The sequence below is a fragment of the Parasteatoda tepidariorum genome, chromosome 3 (genome assembly GCF_982258835.1).
Source record: "Parasteatoda tepidariorum strain Cologne lab strain chromosome 3, Ptep-v5.0, whole genome shotgun sequence".
NCBI lineage: Eukaryota > Metazoa > Arthropoda > Arachnida > Araneae > Theridiidae > Parasteatoda > Parasteatoda tepidariorum.
In genome coordinates this window covers 59,660,745-59,685,094 of record NC_141757.1, presented here as the reverse complement: position 1 = coordinate 59,685,094, position 24,350 = coordinate 59,660,745, and the positions used below count along the sequence as shown (strand labels likewise).

At 29.9% G+C, this 24,350-nt stretch overlaps 1 protein-coding gene across 1 annotated transcript in view; it reads left to right on the top strand.

The window, feature by feature from the left end:
* The window catches only part of LOC122270012 (1-phosphatidylinositol 4,5-bisphosphate phosphodiesterase), a 69,882-nt gene continuing 45,532 nt past the window's right edge, over positions 1–24,350 (top strand). The window contains exons 1-11 of the mRNA XM_087159387.1: positions 1–180; positions 8,894–8,980; positions 10,162–10,221; positions 11,633–11,770; positions 13,206–13,285; positions 15,528–15,581; positions 15,991–16,072; positions 16,176–16,276; positions 18,511–18,568; positions 20,025–20,133; positions 22,688–22,898. Coding sequence (XP_087015513.1) covers positions 97–180; positions 8,894–8,980; positions 10,162–10,221; positions 11,633–11,770; positions 13,206–13,285; positions 15,528–15,581; positions 15,991–16,072; positions 16,176–16,276; positions 18,511–18,568; positions 20,025–20,133; positions 22,688–22,898 — 1,064 coding nt within the window. The 5' untranslated portion in view covers positions 1–96. The remainder of the gene's footprint in view (positions 181–8,893; positions 8,981–10,161; positions 10,222–11,632; positions 11,771–13,205; positions 13,286–15,527; positions 15,582–15,990; positions 16,073–16,175; positions 16,277–18,510; positions 18,569–20,024; positions 20,134–22,687; positions 22,899–24,350) is intronic.

Genomic DNA, 24,350 nt, shown 5'->3' with positions numbered 1-24,350 from the left:
TTTGATCGGAGAATCCGGCTATCGAGATCGACAAAAGGATCGTGCGGTGTAACTAACATTAAAAGTTAACTAGATTAATTGTTTTTCTTCTTCATTATGACGAAAGCCTACGAGTTTAACTGGCAAGTTTCAATTCCCGAAGCTCTATTGAAAGGATGCGTTTTTGATATGTGGGAAGAGGTATTTCTTTTAAAAAATAACTTGTTTTTCTAAACATGATCTAAATCATTTAGAACTACCCCATTGCATTGACCATTCTATTATAACGATCTATGAATTAAGTCCCAGTTGCTATTCCATTGAAGCAATGTTATTGCAATTTCATTTGTAATATTGTAATGTCGATGTCACTCTTACAAAAATATAACATTAAGTATATTTAATCATTATTAAATAAAACTATTCATTTTTACTAAATTCCATTTACTACATTTGAAATTTTACTTTCCATTAACTACATTTGAAATAGTGTAGATTTAAGACAAGAACAATGCAATTTAGTTACATAAAGACTATAATTTAGACCCTTTCTCAACACCCATACTGTTCTTTCGTAGCATTTCTATTCTATAGACTTCTTATTGAGTTACTTCTAGTTGAATTAAATAAAATAAAAAAGAAAAGTAAGTAATCTGAACTAAAAATAAAATATTATTATTGAGCGTGTATAAGAATTTCAAATTAAATTAATCCTGTTCAAATGAAAAAGAATCACGGAATTAGATAACGCTATCTCGCGAGCAACAAGTAACGTTCTATAAGTTATCATTACATTTCGAATCTCGCATATTTTCTTAATGACCAACATTTTTTAAATGTAAATGTTTTCTAAAAAAGTCGTACTCTGTAGTGCTGCCATGCGCTTTACGTTAGAGTTTTAATTTTTTCTAGAAAAGGCAATCTATTCAAAAGTTTCATATTATGATATAGCTATGATTTAATGTAATAACACAGAAACAAGTTTGGGATTTGTTTTGCAAATTTTGGACAACAATATTTAGTTTTTCAAATTTTACTTCTAAATCTTTTTACTCTTTAAATTCCTTCAACTACAGTTTCATTATATACAGATACTGCGAAATCTACATTTTTCAATTACAAATATTCATTTTGAAATCATTCTGTGAAATGGTATCGTATATACGTTGGTTTTGAAAAAAAGTTTTTTCTGGTAACGACAGTTGTTGAATCTCAAGTTTTTTAAAAATTTTCTATTTATTTATTTTTTACTAGCACTGAATCTTTAGACACCACAATCTAACATGATTTGACATGATTTTGTTAATTTAAAAATTTTTTTGGAATTCAGATTTTTTAACATGTATAAACTGCACAGCATTGTTTATATTTTTACAAAATATGAAAATTTCAATTTTTTAATTTTTTTTAAAAACGGTAAAAATCTATCTTGTGATAACTACCTATGGTTAATTCAAAAAATGGTTAGAAATTATACAATATTTTATATAATTTACACAGTCACATAAATGTCCATATTTATAATTGTAGTTAAAAATCTAAGTTTTTTCCTATTAAACTTCAAAATTGCTCAAAGACTACTTCCCAATTAATTAACAATTCGTTGCCTTTGTTAAAATTTATTTTAATAATAATTCCATCCACGATTGTTTTAAATATTTAAAGAAAGAAACTACAATTAAGTCAAATTTGTTTTATTTTTTAAAATTAATTACTATTTTTTAATTACCTTTGTGGTACATAATAATAAAGTATGTTTCAATTTTAGAATTTATCTTAAGTTTTTTGGTTGAAAAAAGTAGTTTTAGTTTTAATTCAAAGAAGCAAATATTAACATTTTGGCGGTAAAATTAAAATAATTATGTATTAATAATGAATAATTCTATACAATCAATATTTTATGGTTTGGTTGTGATCTTATTTGTTTATATTCACTTGTCAGATAGATTTAAAATCATAAGTTTGGATTTTAGAATAAATAAAATGGAATAATCGGGATTAATATAATGTTTAAAGAAAAGAAGAACATTCTAAAAGTTCATAAAAGCATTGCTATTCTAAAAAGTGATGAATTATCTTACATAAGAAATAAGAACCTCCTTTAAAAAATGTTTTTCTACAGCAATAAGACATTATATTTAACGATTTTCGGCTTTATAATTTCAGCTTGGAAACGGAGTAGAAAATAATTTTTCTTGATTCATCCAACAGTCACGTGGTTTCATTGTGAGGACGAAAATGAGTGAGCTCTATTCTATTTAAACTCCATGGTTAAAACGATGTCATATTTTAAAATCAAGCTTTAATTGGGTATAATATGAAAAAAACACAACTACTTCGATTTAGTAGGAACAACATATGACGCAATGCTAAACGAATGGAATTTAGTTGTTGTTTACTTAGTTATTGTTATTAGTAGTTGTTGTTATTTGTTTTAGTTGTTGTTGTTTATTTAGTTGTATTTAGTTTCAATAACTTTTCTTTATCTATACATCTATACATAATAATAAAAGCGGCTGTGTGTGTGTCTGTCTGTCTGTAATCACAATATATCGCCCCAGAAGCCTCGCCAAGGCACGAAACTCGGCACATAATTGTGTTTTGACATAATGAAGAAGTATTTTTTTTCTTTTTCAAAAATTTTGATTAGTTATTTAGTTATCAGTCATTTTGTAAGTCTATGCTTTTCGTCTGCTTTTTCGTCTTCAAAGAGCCATATTCAAAAAACTATTAAAAAATGCATATACTTTTCCCCACTCTTATAAATGCATGCTAATGCGAACCTTACAATTGAAATATTAATTTTCGACAACTTAAACCAATGATATACGAAGGAATTAATAATTTAATTGTAAAGTTCGCATTAGTTTACATTTATTAAAGTGGAGAAAAGTTTAACTTTTGTATTAAAAATGTGGCAACATATTCGATACGTAAATAGAACGCTTCGCTTTGATATATTTGTCGCTGTTCATAATTGTTATAATAAGTTTTTCTTCTTCTTTCCACTCTCTATTTTTTTTTTTCTTAAGCGAAGACGATAATTTTTGTAGCGATATTGTAGTACTTTGTACAACTAAAAATTCTTTTCACAACACTTTAAAAATATTTACTTTATTTTCTTTATATATACAGAGAACAGTCGGCAAAGAATTCGATTAGGTTGAAAAACATTTTGCTAAAAAGGAACGAATTCCAAAAGAAAAAATAAGCAACTTAAAGAATAAAAATGCTGATGCCAGCCAATTTTTTGAAAGTTAACTTAGAAATAACAAACCAAACGATGTTAAATAACAAACCAAACGATGTTAACAAAATGACGTAGAAAGCGCAACTAGATCAAAATTATACAAGCACAACTAGATCAAATTATAATACCTGAGTGCTTGACGTAACAGATATAGAAATAGAATTTGATACCATAAAAAATTATATAGAAATAGAAATTGATACCATAAAAAATTTATTCGTTTTCGTGTTCTTTTCATGTATTTAGCATTTTAGTTTTTTATTTCTTAAGCGTTGTAGCTATATAATTTCAAACATCCTCAAGAGCTATAACACATCTGCAGCAGAACTGGATATGAAGACAAAATTGCAGGACAGGAACACTTTATACATAATAATAAAAGCGGCTGTGTGTCTGTCTGTAATCACAATATATCGCCCCAGAAGCCTCGCCCAGGCACGAAACTTGACACAAAATTGTGTTTTGACATAATGAAGAAGTATTTTTTTTCTTTTTCAAAAATTTGGATTAGTTTTTTAGTTATCAGTCATTTTGTAAGAAAATCTATGCTTTTTCGTCTTCAAATAAGAGCCATATTAAAAAAACTATTAAAAAATGCATATCTCTTATAAATGTATGCTAATGCGAGCCTTACAATTGAAATATTAAATTTCGACAACTTAAACCAATAATATACGAAGGAATTAATAATTTAATTGTAAGGTTCGCATTTGTTTACATTTATCAAAGTGGAGAAAAGTTTAACTTTTGTATTAAAAATGTGGCAACACATTCCATACGTAAATAGAACGCTTTGCTTTGATTTATTTGTCGATGTTCATAATTGTTATTATAAGTTTTTCTTCTTCTTTCCACGCTCTATTTTTTTTTCTTAAGCGAAGACGATAATTTTTGTAGCAATGTAGAAATAGAAATTGATACCATAAAAAATTATATAGAAATAGAAATTGATATCATAAAAAATTAATTCGTTTTTGGGGTAGACTATATTTGAGGGTGCCCCCGCCAAGTTGTGATCGAGGTTGATCGCCAAGCTGGGCGATGTTGAAAACCAATCGTTATTCTGATTGGTTTAGATTTTAATCGTGATTCTGATTGGTTAAGAATTTAGCGTTGTTTTTAAATGTAATTTCAGAGATCCGTTAGTTCTACTTTGGATACTGGCTGGTAAGGTTACTTTTGCTTCTGGTACTAAAAATGAATACTGTCAATAAGACAAATCTTAAGTTTCTGTACGATTTGAATAACAAAGGAAAAAAAGTAGTGATTGACTGGTGTATGAATGAAGGTTTAATTAGTAATAGATATAAATGTCCTGTTTGTGGGAAAGATGTCTCTGGTTGAACGTAAAGATTGATCAGATGGATTTGAATGGGTCGTGTGAAAGGTTCAAATGCTCCCAACATAAAAAGATCTATTAGAAAGGGATCGTAGTTTAGACAGTACCTAACTGCAATTAGAGAATTCTGTGCACCAAAATCTGAAGATATTCAAGCTTAATGAAGAAGTGAGTTATTTTTCTCTTTTTCTTTCTGTGCTTACTCCATTAATTTTTGTTTCGATTCAAAATGCATTATAGTGGGTTTATTAATTTTGATTCTATTCTGTTCACTGCAATTTTAAAAAGCTTTGCTTGAATTTTCAATTGTTTCATTGAAATATCACTATGTTTTGGCCGCTATTCCTGTTACCACGGAGTTCTGGCAACCAAGTAAGACGCCAAACATAAGTCGCCGATTTCGCCAAGGGGCACCCTCAAGTATATTTCCCCCCGTTTTTGTGTTCTTTTCATGTATTTAGCATTTTAGTTTTTTTTCTTGAGCGTTGTAGCCATATAATATATAAAATAGGAATTTAATTGTTTTTGAAGGAACGATCACACTTACCTTGGATCTCTTTGGTTTTTCTATTCTTTATTTTAACAGTTTTTATTAAATGTAATTAGTTATTTCAGAAAGTTTCAGTTTGCAGGTAAGCACTTAGATTTTAATACTGAAGTTTCATGATTTGCTTTCATAGTATGTTCTAAAGTATTCGTTGACTTCTTAAAAACCCGATTACTGACATGACATGGCAGAATCGCCTTCCAAAAAACTTTGTATTTTGTCAAAGAAAAGGATATTAAGAGATTCTCAAAGAAGAAGAAGGGCCCAAGAAACATCTGTGGAACGTCGAAGAAGGATGGAACATGACCGAATTTCGACAAGCAATTCTAGAGCCCAAGAAGTATCAGAGAAACGTCAAAGATTAGAAGAGGTTTTCACCTAATGATGATTTCGAAAGCAACTTTTGTATTATGCTTTTACAATTTCTGAGGCCTTTTTAAAAAAAAATTTAAAAAAATCAAGTCTCCACCTGATATTTATATTATAGGTTAGATTACCATAGGCCTTAGGTTACCATAGGCCTTATGTTACCATACCAAAGTTACATCTTCAAACATCCTCAAGAGCTATAACACATCTGCAACAGAACTGGATATGAAATTGCAGGACAGGAACACTTTAATTGTCCACTAATTTTCAGATTTCCTGCTATGTTTTAAAAAGCTTTATTTGTGAAAACCGTTAGCGTGGCGGACAGCTGGCCGCCTTTAGCGGCTAGTAATGCAATAAAATCTGGCGAGCAGCTATTTAAACGATCAAACACTTCGTTTGTTTATTTGTGGCTTGAAGTTAGGCTCGCAGAAAATGCCGTTCATGGGTTAAATTTAGTAGGAACAACACAACCTGTGACGTAGGCTATATTATACCCAATTCAAATCTGGATGTTTTTTGAAAAAGTTTTTGATGAAAATGGGTAACATTTTAATGTTACAAGAGACGGTTTAAGAAAATTTTACAAATTAACAAATTTTGTCAGACTTTTTTTTAAAATTAAACTTTAATCTTAAAACGTTGGAGGTAATTTCTCGTTTTCATATAAGCTCGCGAACGCAACGATCGATAGGGGGCATTGTTATTTGAGACGAATGACTGCTAAAGCAGAACAACAGGATCATCAATTGCACAGGAGATTTCTTCAATGTAGCATGATAACGTTCCGTCTTTATTGTGGCTTTTTAAATTTGAAAACGAAAGATGTTTGATATTCTTTCTTATGCAAGCAAATACAAAATGGAATCGCTTTTTTTGGAGAAGGAACATCCAAAACACATGGGAGAAATATTTGTAAATAAACAGAAAAAAATATGTTTTTTATCTTCATATTAGAATGAAAACCTAATACCTGACAAAAGCTTTTTGACAGCAATTAATTTTCAATAAAAAGTTTCAATAGAAAATCATCATTTATAAGTTAAAAACGTAAAATAAAGATTGTTTTCCACTAATTCGAAATACAAAATTTTCTTATTCAGTTTTTTTTCCTTTTTTTTTAAGTCTTCAAGTTCGTAATCAGATGTAGAAAATCATTCTGTAGAGAATTATGATGAAATTAGAACAAAAATTATTTACAAGTAATTTCTTTATTATAAAAGTCATAACACTTACCTGCTTTATAAATCCGGAGAATTTCAAAGTGAAATGTTCTTCGTTTGAAAATTTTATTCTCAAATAATCTCTATAGAATGCCTAGGCATTGTATATAATGCCGGATGATTTTAGGCAAGGTATGAAATATGAGAAGTATTGCATACTTTCCCTAGGCATTGTATATAATACTTAGGCATTCTATAGAATGACAAATGCTATTTAGGCAAAATATGAGAAGAAAAAAAATGTCCTGAAGAGGTTATTATGTAAATGATGTGCATGTTACTGTGGTTGAAATCGGTGGTTGTTGACTTTCACCGGTGAATGTTGACAATCACATAGTCGCTTTGGTGAATGTCCGAAATATTTATTACAGCCGATTTGATATTAATTTATTCGTGGATATAATTAAATTTATTCGATATCTTATATAATACTTACTGACGATAGATTAGAAGAAACATCAGTGTTTGGAGAATCGGGCAAATATATAACGGGCAATGGCTCTTGATCTTAAAAAAATATCAGTGTAGGATATACCGGTCAAATGTATACCGGGCAGTGGCACTTAACTAGACCTAGTATGACTAGACCTTTGGTAAATGTCCGAAATATATACTAGGTCTAGTTAAGTGCCCCTGCCCGGTATACAATTGCCCGATAAATCAAACACTGATACTTTTTTAAGGTCAAGTGCCATTGCCCGGTATGTATTTGCCCAATACTCCAAACACTGATGTTTCTTCTAATCTATCGTCAGTAAGTATTAAAATATCGAATAAATGTAATCTATAGTCAGTAAGTATTAAAATAGCGAATAAATGTAATTATATCCCCGAATAAATTAATATCAAGTCGGATGTAATAAATATTTCGAATATTGGCCATGCCACAATGTGATTGTTGACATTCACGGGTGAAAGTCGACATTCTCCAGATTTCGGTCCTTCACAGTAACATGCATTTCTCAAAAATAAAGATGTTATTCTGAAAAAATACTGAGAGTGCCATTAAAAGACATTTATTCAGAATGTGTAAAGAAAAATAAAAAGTTGTGTAAAATATAATTTATGTCTTTCTTATTAAGGGAAACAAAATTTTCATCTAAAAAATAAGAAATTAACCTACTTGTTGCAACATGGCAGGCTTGAATGACGTTTTGAATTTGTCATTTTTGAATGACATTTTGACGAATCGGAGATGTATTTTATACTTTGCCGGTTTCTCATTTGGCATTCTGTAGAATGCCTAGGAAATGTGTGAAATATAAATCGTTTCTTACATTGCCGGCTAATTTTAAGCATTATATACAATGTCTAGGCATTCTATAGAATGCCGGATTTCAAACTTTGCCGGTAACATATACATAAATTATCTCTTCATTACTTTAAAATTACATACCACACAATAAAATTTTATAATTGTAAGATCTCAATATGAATTTCAATAACTTAAAAGCAATAAGCTTATGTAATTTAAAAACAGAATGGCCGAATTCCAGCTGAAATTAAGAACTCAAAATTAAAAAAATATTGACCAAGAAAACGATAAAAATGTATTAATTAATATTTAATTTATAATGAATTGAAGATAAAACAAATGTACCTAATGTTTTACCTTAATACACACATCTTTAACAATTTGCGATCACGAAATCGGAAGTTATCGGTTGCAAATTTGTTGATAATGGAAAGGAAAAAATTATGAAAAATTGTTCTTCAAATGTTGGGCGCGTTCTGTTTCCGAATGATTTACCAATATTCTGGATCGTTTCTTCAAGTTCTTCTGCGTTTTTCTTAGCGAAATTTTGCTTCCTATTTGCTGCTGAAAAAAAGCGTTTTTTTTCTACCAATTATTTCGATAGAACTAAATGAAAACTTAATAAATAAAAGCCTGACAATATCCTCCCCTCTAGAGGGCATATTGAAGCTTTGCTATCCCAAATACAAACAGGACTATTAACCAATGATTATAATTACAAAATTTAGTTTTGAAATTTAAGTACATAGTTTAGTTTTGATTTTTAACGGATTTAAATAAGAATTTTTATAAATTAATATTAATGATAGTTCTATTAATTCACTTTCCTTTATTTTCTGAGGGATTATACGAATCTTATGAAAATGAATGATAATGAAAAGATAATTTTGTGCTACAAGTGCATGTTACTTATGAAAGTTAACTTTTTTAGGATAAAGAAGAGATCAATTATGAACCGGAATCTTTATTTCGTGTGGATGAGTTAGGATTTTTCATCTATTGGAAAAGCGTTAGAAATGTAAGTGTATTGTTATCATTGTTTGTTCCGTATATTGTTCAAGTAATATTTTGTGTCCTTGTTTGTATTTTTATGGACAATTGCTCACGATATTAAATACTGTAACTTTCGGAACATAAGTCATCTGTGTTTTAGCAGCGAATATGTTTTAATTTTTCCTAATTTCAGCCAAAATTCAAATAATAATGCTAACTTCTGTAAGAAGAGGTTAGTAGAAGTATAGAATATTTTGATTTATATATTCATTACGAATAAAATATTTAAAAAAATATATATAGTTTTTTTCGTGTAAAGGTCTTATTATAAGTGCTTCATTCTATAATACGCACTATGCGATGAAATTCTGAGCATTATAAGGGAAATTATTCTGGTCGGCAAATTTAATTGCGCCAACTATAGATTAAATAAAATTTCACGCTAAAAAATAAACTTTACGTAAAGGGTAAAAATTAAAAAAAAAAATTTCCTTAAAATTCTTTTCTTTATTTATGAGTTAGGATCATATCAATATCCATAAAACATTTTGTGAGCTCTATTTTTGCAAATATGCGAAAAACACAGAGATTCAGTAATGTAACAAAGAAAAAAAAAAAACATCGTTTACTTAAAAGCTGATTTATTCTCTTAAACTCTTATAAACGTCACTTAAGTCTTTTCTCCCCTGAGTTCTTCGATATGACATAATTTTTATACCTTTTGTAAAATAATAATTGCAAAATAGTAGACAATGTTTTTATTTTTTGATAGTTATAATACTTAAATTTTTACAATGTAGGTCAAGAAATTTCGGGGTATTTTTCACACATCTTTTTTCCGTAAGCTCCTAGTTTACGTTAAATTTCTGTGGCTACTAAAGAGGAGTTTAATAATGTGTTCGTGTTATTTTTTATTTCAGTGCACGCTTTGATACATTTCTGTTGACAGGTTGGATCCATATGTAAGTGTCGATCTCTAAAATTTCGCTTAAGATAAAGTGCCAAAAATTATCCATTTATTACTTGGAAAGAACGGTAAATGATTTTTTCCCGTTTATTTTTAAATCATTATTAAAGGATTTTCCGAATCATACATTTTTTAAAGAACATAACAATTTTACTCATTTTTATTACAAATTGTGCCATTTTTTAAAATTAAATTACTGTTTAATTATCAAAAATTTTTATGTTTCTTTAATTTTTTAGTATGGTCGAGTATTGGAGCTTTCTCACGTAAATGATATCAGAAGAGGAGGCTTGCCGAAGGTATTTTGACTGAATTAAAAGCTATAATAATAAACTTAGAGCTTAATAATAAGCTATAATAATAAACTTAGATACAAGACCAACATGATAGAAAAAAAACCCTTCCTATTGACTCGCAGGACTATTTATTTGCTTCTTGTAGCAACACTGTAAAAAATAGAAAATCAAATTTTCACGATACTTTCTTCGTTTTTGACGAAACCATTCCTGGTATATACTCCAAGAAAAAATGCCGTCAAAGTGGCAAAATAACTTTTGTCACTTCTTCAAGGAAACGAAAAAAAGCCTTCAACTTCTTTAACTATCATTTTATTATAGGCACTATATAGGTGGATCAACGTCAAGTAAATTGTGCCTATGCGTGAAGTGGTATTCGAACCTGCGATTTCCCTGGCACGAGGCAGTTTCCTTGACCACCATACAGCCAAGTCGGCTTGTCTTCTTTCTTGTTTTGTATCTCCAGTTAACAATTTCCCACAACTCACTTCGATGAGGTTTCGAGTTGGGGAAACATTTTCGTCATTCATTTTAGAGTTCGCCATTCGTCACAAACCACGTGACTTCATGACGAAATGATTATAAAAATTAACGAAATACAGCTTAAGGAGCTGAATCGTCAAAAGTAAGAATTTTATTTCTGAGAGTGTGATTGCGATAATGCTTGATTTTTAATTGTTTTTTTAATTACATTTCTAAATAAATTTCGTTCTATCACATATCAACATTGCACTATCATATACACTTTCTATTACCTTTTATTTACTATTTCGGTTTAAATAGTTTTTTTTCATAGAATACCCAGGTATAGCATGTAGTGTCTAAAGACTATTAGAATGCTATTTGATACTTATAATGATTTGGATGATGTATATACGAAGTACGTAAATTGAGTAATGACATGATGTTTTACATTTTATGGACCCAATATTGTACGGATATTATGTTATTAAATGAGTTCTTGCACTTAAAATTTCAATGATTTCATTTTCATAACAAATGCTAATAATCATCCTTTACGTTTGTATAAAATAAAAAAAATCTTGTAATTTTACTCGTTTTAACAGAAAATGCCCATTTTTTATGATTATATGGGTAAGAATAATCATTACGTATTTTTTTATGAAAAAAAAATTTAAGTTAAATTTGGGAACGTAATGTAAAAATAATTACATATTAGAATAAATGATAAATTAAAATAAATTATTATGTTTCAGCATTGCAGTACATTTTAACGAGTCAGAACCTAAATAATAGTATCAATTAAAAATGACAACTAATCCCGGTTTACCCAATTAATTACTTGTGATAAAAAGCTGAATTTTTTTCTGAAGCTTTAAAAAAATTCTTATTGTCATTTGAAAATATTTTAAATGCTTATTGGATGTTATATGTACTTTTTTCATGTATTTAGGATTCTAAATTTATGACAGAATTAATGTCTCGAAATAAGTATAACCTGGATGATGTATCCCTTACCATTTGTAGTGGCACCGATATGGTCAGTATTAACTACACTCACGTTGTCTGTCCTGATCCTGATACAGCTCAGGTAATTATGCATCATTACTATTTTTGAGTCTTATGAGTCTTATAAGTGCATATTCTATTGCTGTTATTTTTATATTGGGCAAAATTAAAACATTTTTTTGTTTGCCAGTGGCCAGTAGTAGTGTTTTTAACAGTGGCGTCTCTGTTTTCCAAAAACGAATATTTCAAAAAAAAGTTTAAAAAAAGTTTTTAAGTAAGAGGCGTGAGCCGTGATGGCTCAGGGGACAGAGCGTTCACCTTCCAATGAGGTGACCGGGTTCGAACCCCGGCGATGGCTGGTCGATACGAATCCGCATCCAGGCTTGCACCAACCACAGTGCTGACGTGAAATATCCTCAGTGGTAGACGGATCATGGGTTAGGGTCCCCTTGCCGTCAGGCTAACTATGGGAGGTCCTCGTGGTCTTAGTCTCCATGTAACGCAAATGCTGGTTAGTTCCATAAAAAAGTTCTCCACGAAGGCAATTTCTCCGTATACTTGATCCAGGAGTTTCCTTGTCTTCTGGATTGGGTTTAAAATTACAAGGCTACGGAGTTGATCATTGGTAGTCGTAAACCCAAAAGTTAGGTTGGCTGTTCAATGACGGTTGTAAAAAAAAAAGAAAAAAAACGGAAAGAAAGAAGTTTTCAGAATGTCATGAAATAATCATAATAATTCCATGTTCATTGAAAAATAATAAAAGATGCATATAATGCATTTGCGACGAACGAAAGAAGTGGCGACGTAGTTGCTATGCGTAGCCAATTTTTTAATCGTAATGTAATATAGTTAGTTGCTCTGTGGCCAGTGACAAGTGTTAATTTTGTCCTATATAGTTTTAATACCAGTAATTTAAACTACCACTATTTTTAAACCTCCTTTTAAAATAAAAATAATATAAATACAATATGTTTTATTTCGATTATCTTAATTTTATCAACTTCAATATATTTGTATTGATTTTAAGTTTATCTTTGCTTTTCTTTTACCAAATCTTCCTATTTACATATTTAGTTATTTCATAGTGATGTACCTTACAATTAATTGATGGTTTTTTGCCATCGTTTGTCAAGTGTAAGTTTGTTGAACTATTTGTACATATTGTTTTCTGGATTGTAAATATGCCTGGCTCTTTTTGAAATCCCCTGACTTTTATAAAATTTGGCATTCTGTTGTTGTTCTCTGTATGGAGGTGGACACCCCTGGCACTACTGTGTCGTACTTTATGTCGGTTCTCTCTCCTGGTGGTTTTGATAAATCATCATTTTCTTCCATTGGAAAGTGTTTAAGTTTCATATATTTTTCACAGTAACTTTTAAAGCTGTACTATTGAAATTTGCATAACTCCTCAAGACTTAATAATGAATCTTAATAATATGACTGAATATTGATGATTTGGTTATCTAACTTTAACAGCAATTATTTTTTTAATATACTGACTTCTCTTTTTACTGCAGGCATGGCAAAGTGGGCTAAGAGCTGTGACGAATAACATAAAAGCGAACAATGTTTGTCCAGCTACGTGTCTTAAAAAACAGTAAGTCGATTTCAAAACTCAATCAGCGTATACATTTCGTTAAGACTTCATCTTTAATTGAGAAATCATCATTTTAAAAGAAATAAAATAATGTTTTAGTTAACTTGTTAGAATCTTTCTACGCTATGGCAGAAGTAAAAAAACGTAGAAGATCACACGTTCCTACCTTTACTCCCAGTATTGCTTCAATTACTCAAATGTGAAATGGCTTAAATTGCCCTTTTTGTTTGAAGGAGAATTTCCGTTTCTAATTAACATGCTAATAAATAAATTTTGCCGATAAATAAATCTTTTCTGAAACATTGACTTGGGATGTTTATTTAGTGACTTAAATAGAAAGCAAATATTATTTATAAAGGACTCCACCCGTACTCGCTACTGTTTGATAGCGTAAAATCTGTACTGAGTAAATGATGTTAAACTTTTATTTAAGAGCGTCGTTAAAGTACAGAATTACCTTCTCACTGCTTTTTATAAGTCTAGATATCAGTGTAATTTTATTCATTAACACATATAATTTACTTAAAATATGTTTTGGATTACCCGAATATGCTGATGTCGCAAACGTTTTATAATTTCTTCTATGCCGGCTAGGTGGCCGAGCGGTCAGCGTGCTTGACTGTGAAGCGAGTGGTTTTGGGTCCGATTCCCGCTCAGGACATGGAGGTTTCTCTCTGTATGTTGCCCTGAGATGTGTGAATGTAGCCCATCCTATGAATTGCATTTGCGGTGAGGGCAACGTTGCTCGCCTCCGTGACTGAAGTTCACAGGTACCCACCGGGTAAAGTTAAATGAGCGACATCCGGTATCTTCCGAGGCATACAACGAGAAATTCAGCATCAAAAGTTAAAAAGAAGAAAAAAAGCAATATTTATATATATACACTGAAGAGCCAAATGTGTTCAATAACGTTCATGTCTGGGGATTTTGGTGGCCAGCGGAAGTGTCTAAATTCAGAAGAGTGTTATTGGATCCACTCCCAGACATGGACATTATTGAACATATTTGGGATGCCTTGCAACGTGATGTTCAGAAGATATCCCCACCCCCTCTTACTCCCACTGGTTTATGGACAGCCCTGCGGGATTCATGGTGTGAATTATCTCCAGCACTACTTCACACATTGATCGAATCCATTCCACGTCGTGTTGCGGCACTTCTGCGTGCTCGCGGGGACCCTACACGATATTAGGCAGGTATACCAGTTTTTTTGGCTCTTCAGTGTATATATATATATATATATATATATATATATATATATATATATATATATATATATATATATATATATATATATATATATATATATATATATATATATATATATATATATATATATATATATATATATATATAATTATTATTATTATTTATATTTTGGAATTGGAAATGAAATAGTTTAGAGTTGTTATCAATGGACATTCTGAATTAAGAATATTACAAAATTTGCACTGTTAGCTTTCACTTTGCTTTTCAAAAAACCATAGCTGTAAGAACTTTTACTGTTAATGAGTTTTAAAGCCTGAAGTGTTTATATTTTGAAGTTTGAGAATACCAATTTTCAATTCTATAATACTGAAGTATAAGTTAATACGTAAACAGAGATGCCAACTTGTATATTTTAATTTAATGTATATTTTAAAGTGCTAGTTTATCAATTGTGATTCTTGGCTTAATAAATTCAATTTAGTAGATTTTTATCCACCACTATTTCTAAATAATTCGTAGGCTTATATAATTCAAAGTTTTATAGTACTTATGTCATGCTATACCTTTTAAAAAGCAAGCAAAAATAGTCAAATATTTGCAAAATTTAATTTGTAGTTATTTAACGTTTTTTTTAATTATTTTGGCGTGTACGGAGCAGTTGGTATCTCTGCGTAAAGGTAAGTTAATTCTAAAAAATTTTCAGTTGCTTTGTAATAAATTTGGTACCGTTTTTATGTTGCTACAGGAGCCTAAACTCAATATACTCTAGCTTAGTTTTCCCATAAAATGGATTTAACTCCTTAAAGACGAAAAATGACATACTAAAATAAGCTCTTATTAAATTGTTTTTATCAATACAATTAATTTAATGAGATCGAAGTAAAGTAAGTCATTAAAATTGATCCTTAATTTTGTTTTAAATACTTCAGTCAAATTCATATTTTTACATAATTCAGATTCATGTACATATATATTCATAAAAAAATATATTTACATAATTCAAATTCATATTTTTTCTTCTTCCTTTTTTTAGTTGGATGAAACTTTGCTTTATGGTAGATCCTAACGGAAAAATACCAGTTCGAAGGTAAATTCTTTTTGTTGTAAATTACTCAATTATTTTACTCATAAAAAACTACAAGAAACACATTGAATTACATTTGAATTTTTATTTTGCTTACGCACATTATCAGATTAACAACGAAATAACATACTTTTTATAATATTCACTTATTTATTATATATTTAACATTTTTGAAGCAATTTCCTTTACAAAGCTCATCCTTTTACATTTTTTTAGTAATAGTTTAACGGAATAACACATAAAATTATCATCTGAAAAATAAATGTAATGAAATTGACGAGAGTTCACGTACTCTGGCAATAAAAACACACATGTTCACCGCATGGTTTCATATTTTTCTGTACAATTGCTGATATGACTTTGAAATTTATATTCACTGCACTATTATTTTTACCTCGCTTCTCTATTTCAGAATAGCACAGACATTTGCATCAGGCAAAACAGAAAAATTGGTATATCAATGTCTAGCTGATGTTGGGTTGCCAAGTGGAAAAGTAAGCGAAAATAAAATCATTTCTCGACTTCCAATCACAAGCGAATCTTTTATTTTATAATATATCTTGTAAATATACTATATTATGAAATAATATATTTCAGAGTGATGTTATTGAGCCAGGAGACTTTACAGCAGAGAAATTTAATCAGATCTATCATAAAATTTGCCCAAGGAATGACATTGAAGAGCTATTTCAATCAATGTAAGCAATATTAGCGTTAGTATAACATTATATTAATTATAGTATATTGACATAAGTCGGAGAAAATGCATCTTTGTTGCGAAATTATCATTGATGCGTTGGTATACTTACATTTTAGTCTTGTGAAAACGAGGAATCAGTGATATAAAATATAATCGATCAATATGAAAATATCATTTTATGATGATAATATTAAAATATATTTTAAGGGTAAAAACTATTTGTAAATATCTTCTTATAAGAAAAATTTTATTAAAATATTTTCTACTAATATTAATAAAATAAAAATATATTCTAAAAATATTAATAAAATGAAAATATTTTCAAATTACACGCTATTAAAATGCTTTCGATAAAAGGTGTTAAATAGCAATTTTGTTAATTGTTATTTTACCATATTCCACCAAAACTGTTAAATGACCGTAAAAAATGATATTCAAACAGTTAAATCAATACATGAAAAGTTTTTAGCGTCATGTACTCTTCAATCAGTTACCCTAAATTGGGTCGGCTGTTCAATGGCGCCATTGAACAATCAGTTACCCTGTGATTCTCAACCTTTTTTGGGGGGCGGCACACTTTTAACGATTTCGAAATTTGAGAGCACACAATGAAAAAAATTAGATTAAAAGTTGTTCACTTACCGATAATACACTGTGTTAAATAGTTTGCGATAATAATTTCGAATGTGAAATGAAATAATGTGTACTGCAAAAGAACGCTTATTAAGGGATTAATTATTTCTTTCGACTAATTTTTTACTAGTTAGTAACAGTTATTCATTTTTTTTGCTAGTTATTAATTGTTAGCTTGTTTTCTATAGCTATTGACTATTATTTTTTTGTGATTTCTTGTTAACTAGTATTTTTGGTGATTATTAATTTTTAGTTTATTTTTCTGTTAGTTATCCTTTGTTAATTAGTTTTTATAACTATTAATTGCATAGCTTACTTTAATGATTAGCTTTTATTTCCATTTGAAAGTTAATATTTAGCTTGCTTTCCTTTGTTTATGTTGTAATTTTAATAGTCATTAAATTTCCTACTTATTTCAATATTTTTTAAAATTGTCAAAGACAATTTAAACACTTCCTTCTCATTTTAAGATTGTCAGAGACAAGACAATTACCGACAAAGATGTTCACGCGGTTAAAGCGTGGAAAAATTATAAAATGTATATATATGCAGGATTATTTATAATTCCCTCCGGGGTTTCGAAGCGTTATAGTAAAAAAAAGAAGACGAGTATGAAAAAAAAAAAAAAAAAAACATATGAAATTATTCCGAAACTATTCAAGTTTTACTTACATACATTACAGGTGTTATATGTGTGAGCCCTTGGTCACACGGCATACATCAATGCGATAGTCCAGTTCCTGCCCGGAAGGAATTATGAAAAACCCTGTATATATAATACTATATATATATATATATATATATATATATATACACTTTTCTTCAATTTAAACTTAACTCGTAATAAAAAAAAAGTATTATAATTTTTATTGCCTCGTTTCTAATATTTGGCGGCACATTTTAAGAATTTGGCGGCACACAAAAGTGCCGCGGCACAATGGTTGAGAATCACTGCCCTGGGCTCTGCGCCATTTTTGGGCGAATGATTGTTTCGTTTCTAATAGTCTAGGCCCTAGACTATTAGAAACGAAACAATCATTCGCCCAAAAATGGCGCAGAGCCCACAGAGCTCTAATGTCCGTTTAAATTTCGCTTTAGAAACTGTATTTGTAAGCGGATACAAGACCGTTCAGGGTTTACGGATAGGTATTCCCGGTTTTTCAACCGTAACAGTTTTAAGCGATTTAAAAAAAATTTCTTACCATAAACTTTATGGTTAATTGGATGAACAAACTGCTGCCGGTCATTTCACCATAATTTCAAAATGAAAATTGAAACAGTGTAATAATAAGAAAATATCTTCTAATGATAAAAATAATATAAAAGTATCTTCAATGTTTATAACGACTACAATAATATTCTTGCGTTTTGTTTTTATTTATAAGTTTTTTTAAACAAAAGTCCTTTAAGTAAAAAATATAGGGGATATTTGTTTTTGTTTTTTAAAAATTATCTTCAATAAAAACATTCTCTAGCCGAGAAAAATATTTTGTTTTAATTTTAAAGTGAAGTAGAAAAAAATTAAAAATATATGATTCTGAAAAATAAACAGCGTTTGTGGAATGTAGGCAAAAATTAATTTTATATTCTCTCACTTAGAACTCAGGGAAAAGTTGAAACAATCAACATTCAGCAACTAGTCACATTTTTAAATGATGTAAGTATTTTAACAATTCATTGCCTAACAATTCATTGCTTAACGATCATAAGTTACTTCTAAGGTTATATTTTTAAAAACGAAATAACCTTCAACTGATATCGATAATGTCTTATTTCAGGTGTTTCAGATATTGTATAAAAATTAAACACTTAGTGATGTCACATTTAAGTGGTTAAAAAATTCTATAATCGAAATTTAAATTATTAAAAAAAATATATATAATATTAAATGTTTACTTTTTTTATAATTTGATTTAATTATGTAATTTTATTTAATATATATATATATATATTTTTAATGGCGGGCACTTGGAACTATTGTCCATTGGCCTCAGAAAGTGCCCGAACTGCTACCCTCTTCTCGTTACCTAGTGGACATCTGTGGCGAAGCCACGGGGGTGGAGCAGCGTCGCCCACGTCACACAACCACAAACCTGTCTATAGGGCGGGTTACACTCACACAATCACACACACAAAAGAGAAAGAACAAAGAACACAAAGAGAAAGAAAGAAACATCCATGTCCAGAGCTGAATTCGAACCCGCAGCCACTGGCTCCGCAGTCAGGCACGCTAACCGCACGACAACCTGGCCGGCATTTTATTTAATATAATTATGTTAAACTAGCTGCTTCGGGTGACCAGCTGGGTCACCTTTTATAATTATCTTGTACAAATTATAAAATTTAATGTTTACCAACCCGCATGCGCAGCACAATTGAATTTGAATATTCTAGTTCTTCAACCACTCCCCCAAGTAATCTGTAAGACCTTAATTAGTTTTAAACAATATATCAACTAAATTCTTTCACCGTCTAGCTACGGCCGGAAGCTTTGCCCTCGTGGAAGAAATGCTATTGCGCAACTTTAACTATTTTCAAGAGATGCCCATGATATTGTCAAAGTTCATCTACGTATCGAATTTTAGTAGACATTTAAAATATGTCCGGCAGTCATTAAATCAGACAAACCATCGTAAATATCAGTTCGATGAATTTTAGTAATAATTTTCAATCTATCAGGCAGTCTTTTAAACCATCGTAAATATGAGCTTGGGACATTCCTTAACAAAATGAATCTAAATAAATACTTAACGTATAACCGATTTTTTTAACACTACTTAAACTATTACTATTATTAAGACAACTAAACAAAAGGAATTATTACTAAGTTGCAAAACATAGAGAAATACCTGAATTTAAGGTGCCGCATAAGAAATATAGATAAAAATAGATATTCATCTCTGGGTGTTTCTTTATGTTAAATAAATTCTTTATGCTTATATTTTCTAATATATATAATATAATTTCACAATTAAAAATTAGTAAAATGTTGTTTAACAGTAATTATTTATAAAATCAATATTCAATATTTATTAAATTATTTAAAGCGGAATTTTTTTAAAATTTATGTAGTTGTGATTTGAGTTTTACTATGAATTATTTATGTCTTCTAGCGTCAAAGAGATCCTCGATTGAATGAAATTTTATGTCCGAAATATAATGAAAAGCGAGCTGGTGAAATTCTTGGAGTTTATGAGCAAGATGAACAGTTAGTTAAAGAAGGTGCCATTACCTACTATATATGAGTATTTTAATTGAGAAAATTTTTATAATTTCATTCGGTAGTCTTCATCTGATTTAATTAAAACTTAGTAATAGCGTTTGTCAACTAGTTTCCATGGGAAATTTATTTTTAATTAATTAAGCTTTAAGCATTTTGTAAACTTTTCTAAGAGATTTTTCATAAATATTTATAATATAGACTTCTTATAAAATTAATATATACTTTTATAGTTTTTGCAAAAGTCTGTGTTTAACATTTAAATAATAAAAAAATGCTTGGCCTGGATAGCCCGGTTGATAAGACGTTGGGCTCGTGGGACGTGAGAACGGAAGTTCGAATCTCGAAGAATCCCCGTGTATTAAATGGTGTCTGGTGCACGTTAAAAACTCTCGGCGTTACAAAGTCATCCAATTTCCCATAACAAATCAATACCTCTGGGGGACTTGAATCGGTGATTGATCGTTTCCCTTGTTCAGGTCAAAAATGGTCTGTGGATGAATAAATGGAGTATGATAAATGGAGCGTGGTTGAAGTCGTATTCTTGGCCATAGATGGCGCCACTGGAAAAACGAGAAATGCACCCTATGCCTTTCCAAGTAGGCTTGCTGATTGGCAAGCAGCATTTGCAACAACAATAACAGCAAATCAAAGATATTGATTAAAAAAAAATCCTTTGCGCTTTTGAAAACTATAATAGTTACTTGTATGTTATTTAGTTTTAAATTTTAAATGAATCCGAATGAAAACTAAAGGATTTGAAAAAAGTTGTTTTGAAAGGTGATAGTTTATATCTTTACATAATCTTATCAGCCAAACACATCAATACTTACTCATCTTAATTACTTTGGAACTGGTGATCGGATTGACGTGCACTAAGTTGCATTTCTAATCATTCGAGTCTAATCTAAAATATGCTAATTATTTTGTGATGAGGATGTTTTGAGATTCAAAAACTTGCTGTTTTTGATTAAACGTGCCCTTTTTTTTTTTTTTTTTTTTTTTTTTTTTTTTTTTTAAGGGATTCGACTCTTTAAGTATGGAGAGAGGCCGCAAACTTAAAAATATGGTCCCAATGGATTGGTGATTAGAGTGGTTAAAAGTTTTGCATGCTTAAAGTTAATTTCATTTTCCTCATCTTTCACCATCTTGAAGAAGTGCATTTAAAATTACATAAGTTAAAATGGTACAAAATTTATTTACAATTTAATTTTATTTATTATAATTTGTTAAAAATAGAATTTTTTTTTATCTATTAATAAAATGAAAAAAAAATATATTTAAAAAAAAAAATATTACATTGCATGTGGAATTTTTTTTGGATGAACAAGTTTTACAATTGTATGTAAAAACTTTGAGATTCGGTTAAGATGTGGCGACATATATAAAAATGATCTTAGCATTATGGGCTGCAAACTTTCAACAGTTTATCTTGCTAGGTATCGGGAAGCTTTTTTCCAGATTTCGGCTTTCTTCCATTTATAGAGTGTCACTATCCAAATTCATCGAAAAAATGTGTTTATTTCGTGAAAATACATTTTTGTGTAAAACTTCTTAACTCAAAATGTCGTCTGCTCTAACCATTAACCCATTGAACTATTAAGATTGTGTCTGAGTGCGTGATAATTCGATTATTAGATTAAAAGTTATTGAGATGCTCCGTTAATACTATCACATAATTTTTTTTAAAAAAAAGAAGATAAAAAACAATGATTTGAAAATTTTGAAGTTCACCGTTAAGTTCGGTAATTTATAGTTCCGCTTAAAGTAACTGTAGCATTGAATTTAATTTTTATTTCAAGTACGATTGATTTATTTTTTACTACAAAATTATGCTTTTCCATAACATCAATATTTTGTTTTAATAAAAACATGATAAAGCATAATATTTCTAAGTATTAAGAACTGGGGCTGGGATAATTCAAGGAATTAATGTAACTCAAGCAACTCCTTATTTAATCCCTCATGAAATATATTTTGTGTTAGATTGAATGTACAGTGGATGAATAAAAATAATAATAATAATAAAAAAATAAACTAATTACCCTGACTGATTAACCTTTGATTAATTGATCGGATTTCAATCTTAATGGTTTGAAGGGGTGTTCAGAAATTTGCTAATTAGTAAGATTAGACGATATTTTAAGTTACGAAAGCAGACACAAAAATGTACTTTCTCCGAATAAAAAATTCTGTAAAATACGAAATTTGAACGAAATCGGTCGAATAGTTCCTGAGAAATCGAATTTTAAAAAAAGTCGTACCTTTCAAATACGATTTTTGAAGAATTGATCATTGGATATAAAGTTATTTAGGGGAATCCGTTTTTTATTTTGCTCAAGTCAGAAGAAGTGTCAGTGATAATACGCTGTGTTTTAAGATTCATGTTACAGTAACGTCAAGTTCTGAAACTAATTGTTTTCAAAATCACATGAGGTTAATTTTACTTCGTTAGTAAATGAGAAGATCAACGTGATCAATTATTGAATAATTGTATGCATAATATTTTTTTAATAATGTACTTAATTGTTATAATTTTTCTCTTATTTTCGGTAGGAAAAATGAGCAAAGATGGTTTTGTTCGTTATCTAATGTCCGATGAAAACGCCCCAGTATTTTTAGATAGATTAGACATTTACATGGAGATGGATCAACCTCTTGCCCATTATTACATTAATTCCTCTCACAATACTTATCTCTCAGGACGACAATTTGGCGGGAAATCTTCTGTTGAAATGTATCGCCAAGTTCTTTTAGCCGGTTGCAGGTAAAATTCACCCCCTTTTTTTATTTATAATTATAACATTATTTATTTTCGTTTGTAAAAATTGGAGAATACATCTAACTCTCTAAGAATGTCTCTATTCAAAACAAGTATTCCGTAGTCATGAAATGCATAGTTTTTGAAATGAACGCCATGTCAATATTTAGGAAACTTGTTTTATCCCAACTTATCTCATAAGACATCTTTATAATCTTCATGGCCACTATAAAATATTAATAATATAAAGCTGTAAGCTAATTTTTTGTTCTTTTCATTTCATAACCAGTGTGGAACAGTTTTAGAATTACGACTATCATGTTTAATTCCATAATCCTATAAATTTAAACCCAACCTAGAAGACTAGGAAACATTTGGATCAACCATTAAGATAAAATATCCTTCGTGGAAGGTTTTTTGATGGAACTAACCCTCGTATGTGTGACAAGTAGAGAAAAACCACGCCAACCTCCTCTGGGCAAAGGATCATGATCCGCTGAGGTTATTTTACTTCAGCTCTGTGGTTGCCATGAGTTGGGAGTAGAATTCGTATCGTCCAGGCATCGCTGGGAATTGGGTATAATATAAAAAAAACACAACTACTTCCACTTAGTAGGAATAACATTTACCATGACGCAATGCTAAATTCTATGCCACTATCCACATAAATGCCACTATCCACATAAATCAATTATTAATCAAAAATCGAATATCAATTACTTTTCTTTATAATGCAATAAAATCTGGCGAGCAGCTATTTAAACGATCAAACACTTCGTTTGTTTATTTGTGGCTTGAAGTTAGGCTTGCAGAAAATGCCGTTCATGGGTTAAATTTAGTAGGAATAACACAACCTGTGACGTAGGCTATAGTATACCCAATTGGGCTCATTGGTTGCTTGCAAATATAGCCACGAATTCGTCAATGTACAAGGCTGATAAAAAAAGTAATCACTATTTTCTCTATCTGATGGTATTCAAGATTTTTATAATTAACCCATATTTGCTTTCGGAATTATTAAAAATATACCAAGATTTATACAATCGGCCTGAATTAGTTGAGGCATATTACTAGGAGCATTGTTTTAATGTCCCCATTTTGAAGTAAGACGTATAGTGAATCATACTAACTCAGCAATGAATGATATGTTTTCTCATTAGTTAGAAATTATTTGAGGTAATAGTGAATGACCTGAAATTAAACAGGCTGATTGAGTGAGTGATAGGTTTTCTTACTAGCTTAAAACTTTCTTGGTTCATAACTATGAGCCCAAAAAAGATGCCCGATGACATTCATCCGAAAATGTAGTCTAGGAACAGTTAGTCTAAAACTTGTTCGGCTGATTAGAAAATAATGGAGACTTCTTTTTTAATTTGACAGGCTCATTGGAAATATCAGCAAAGGGTTTGATTTCCCCATTACTCAATGGCATAAATATAATGATTTCACGGTGACTGC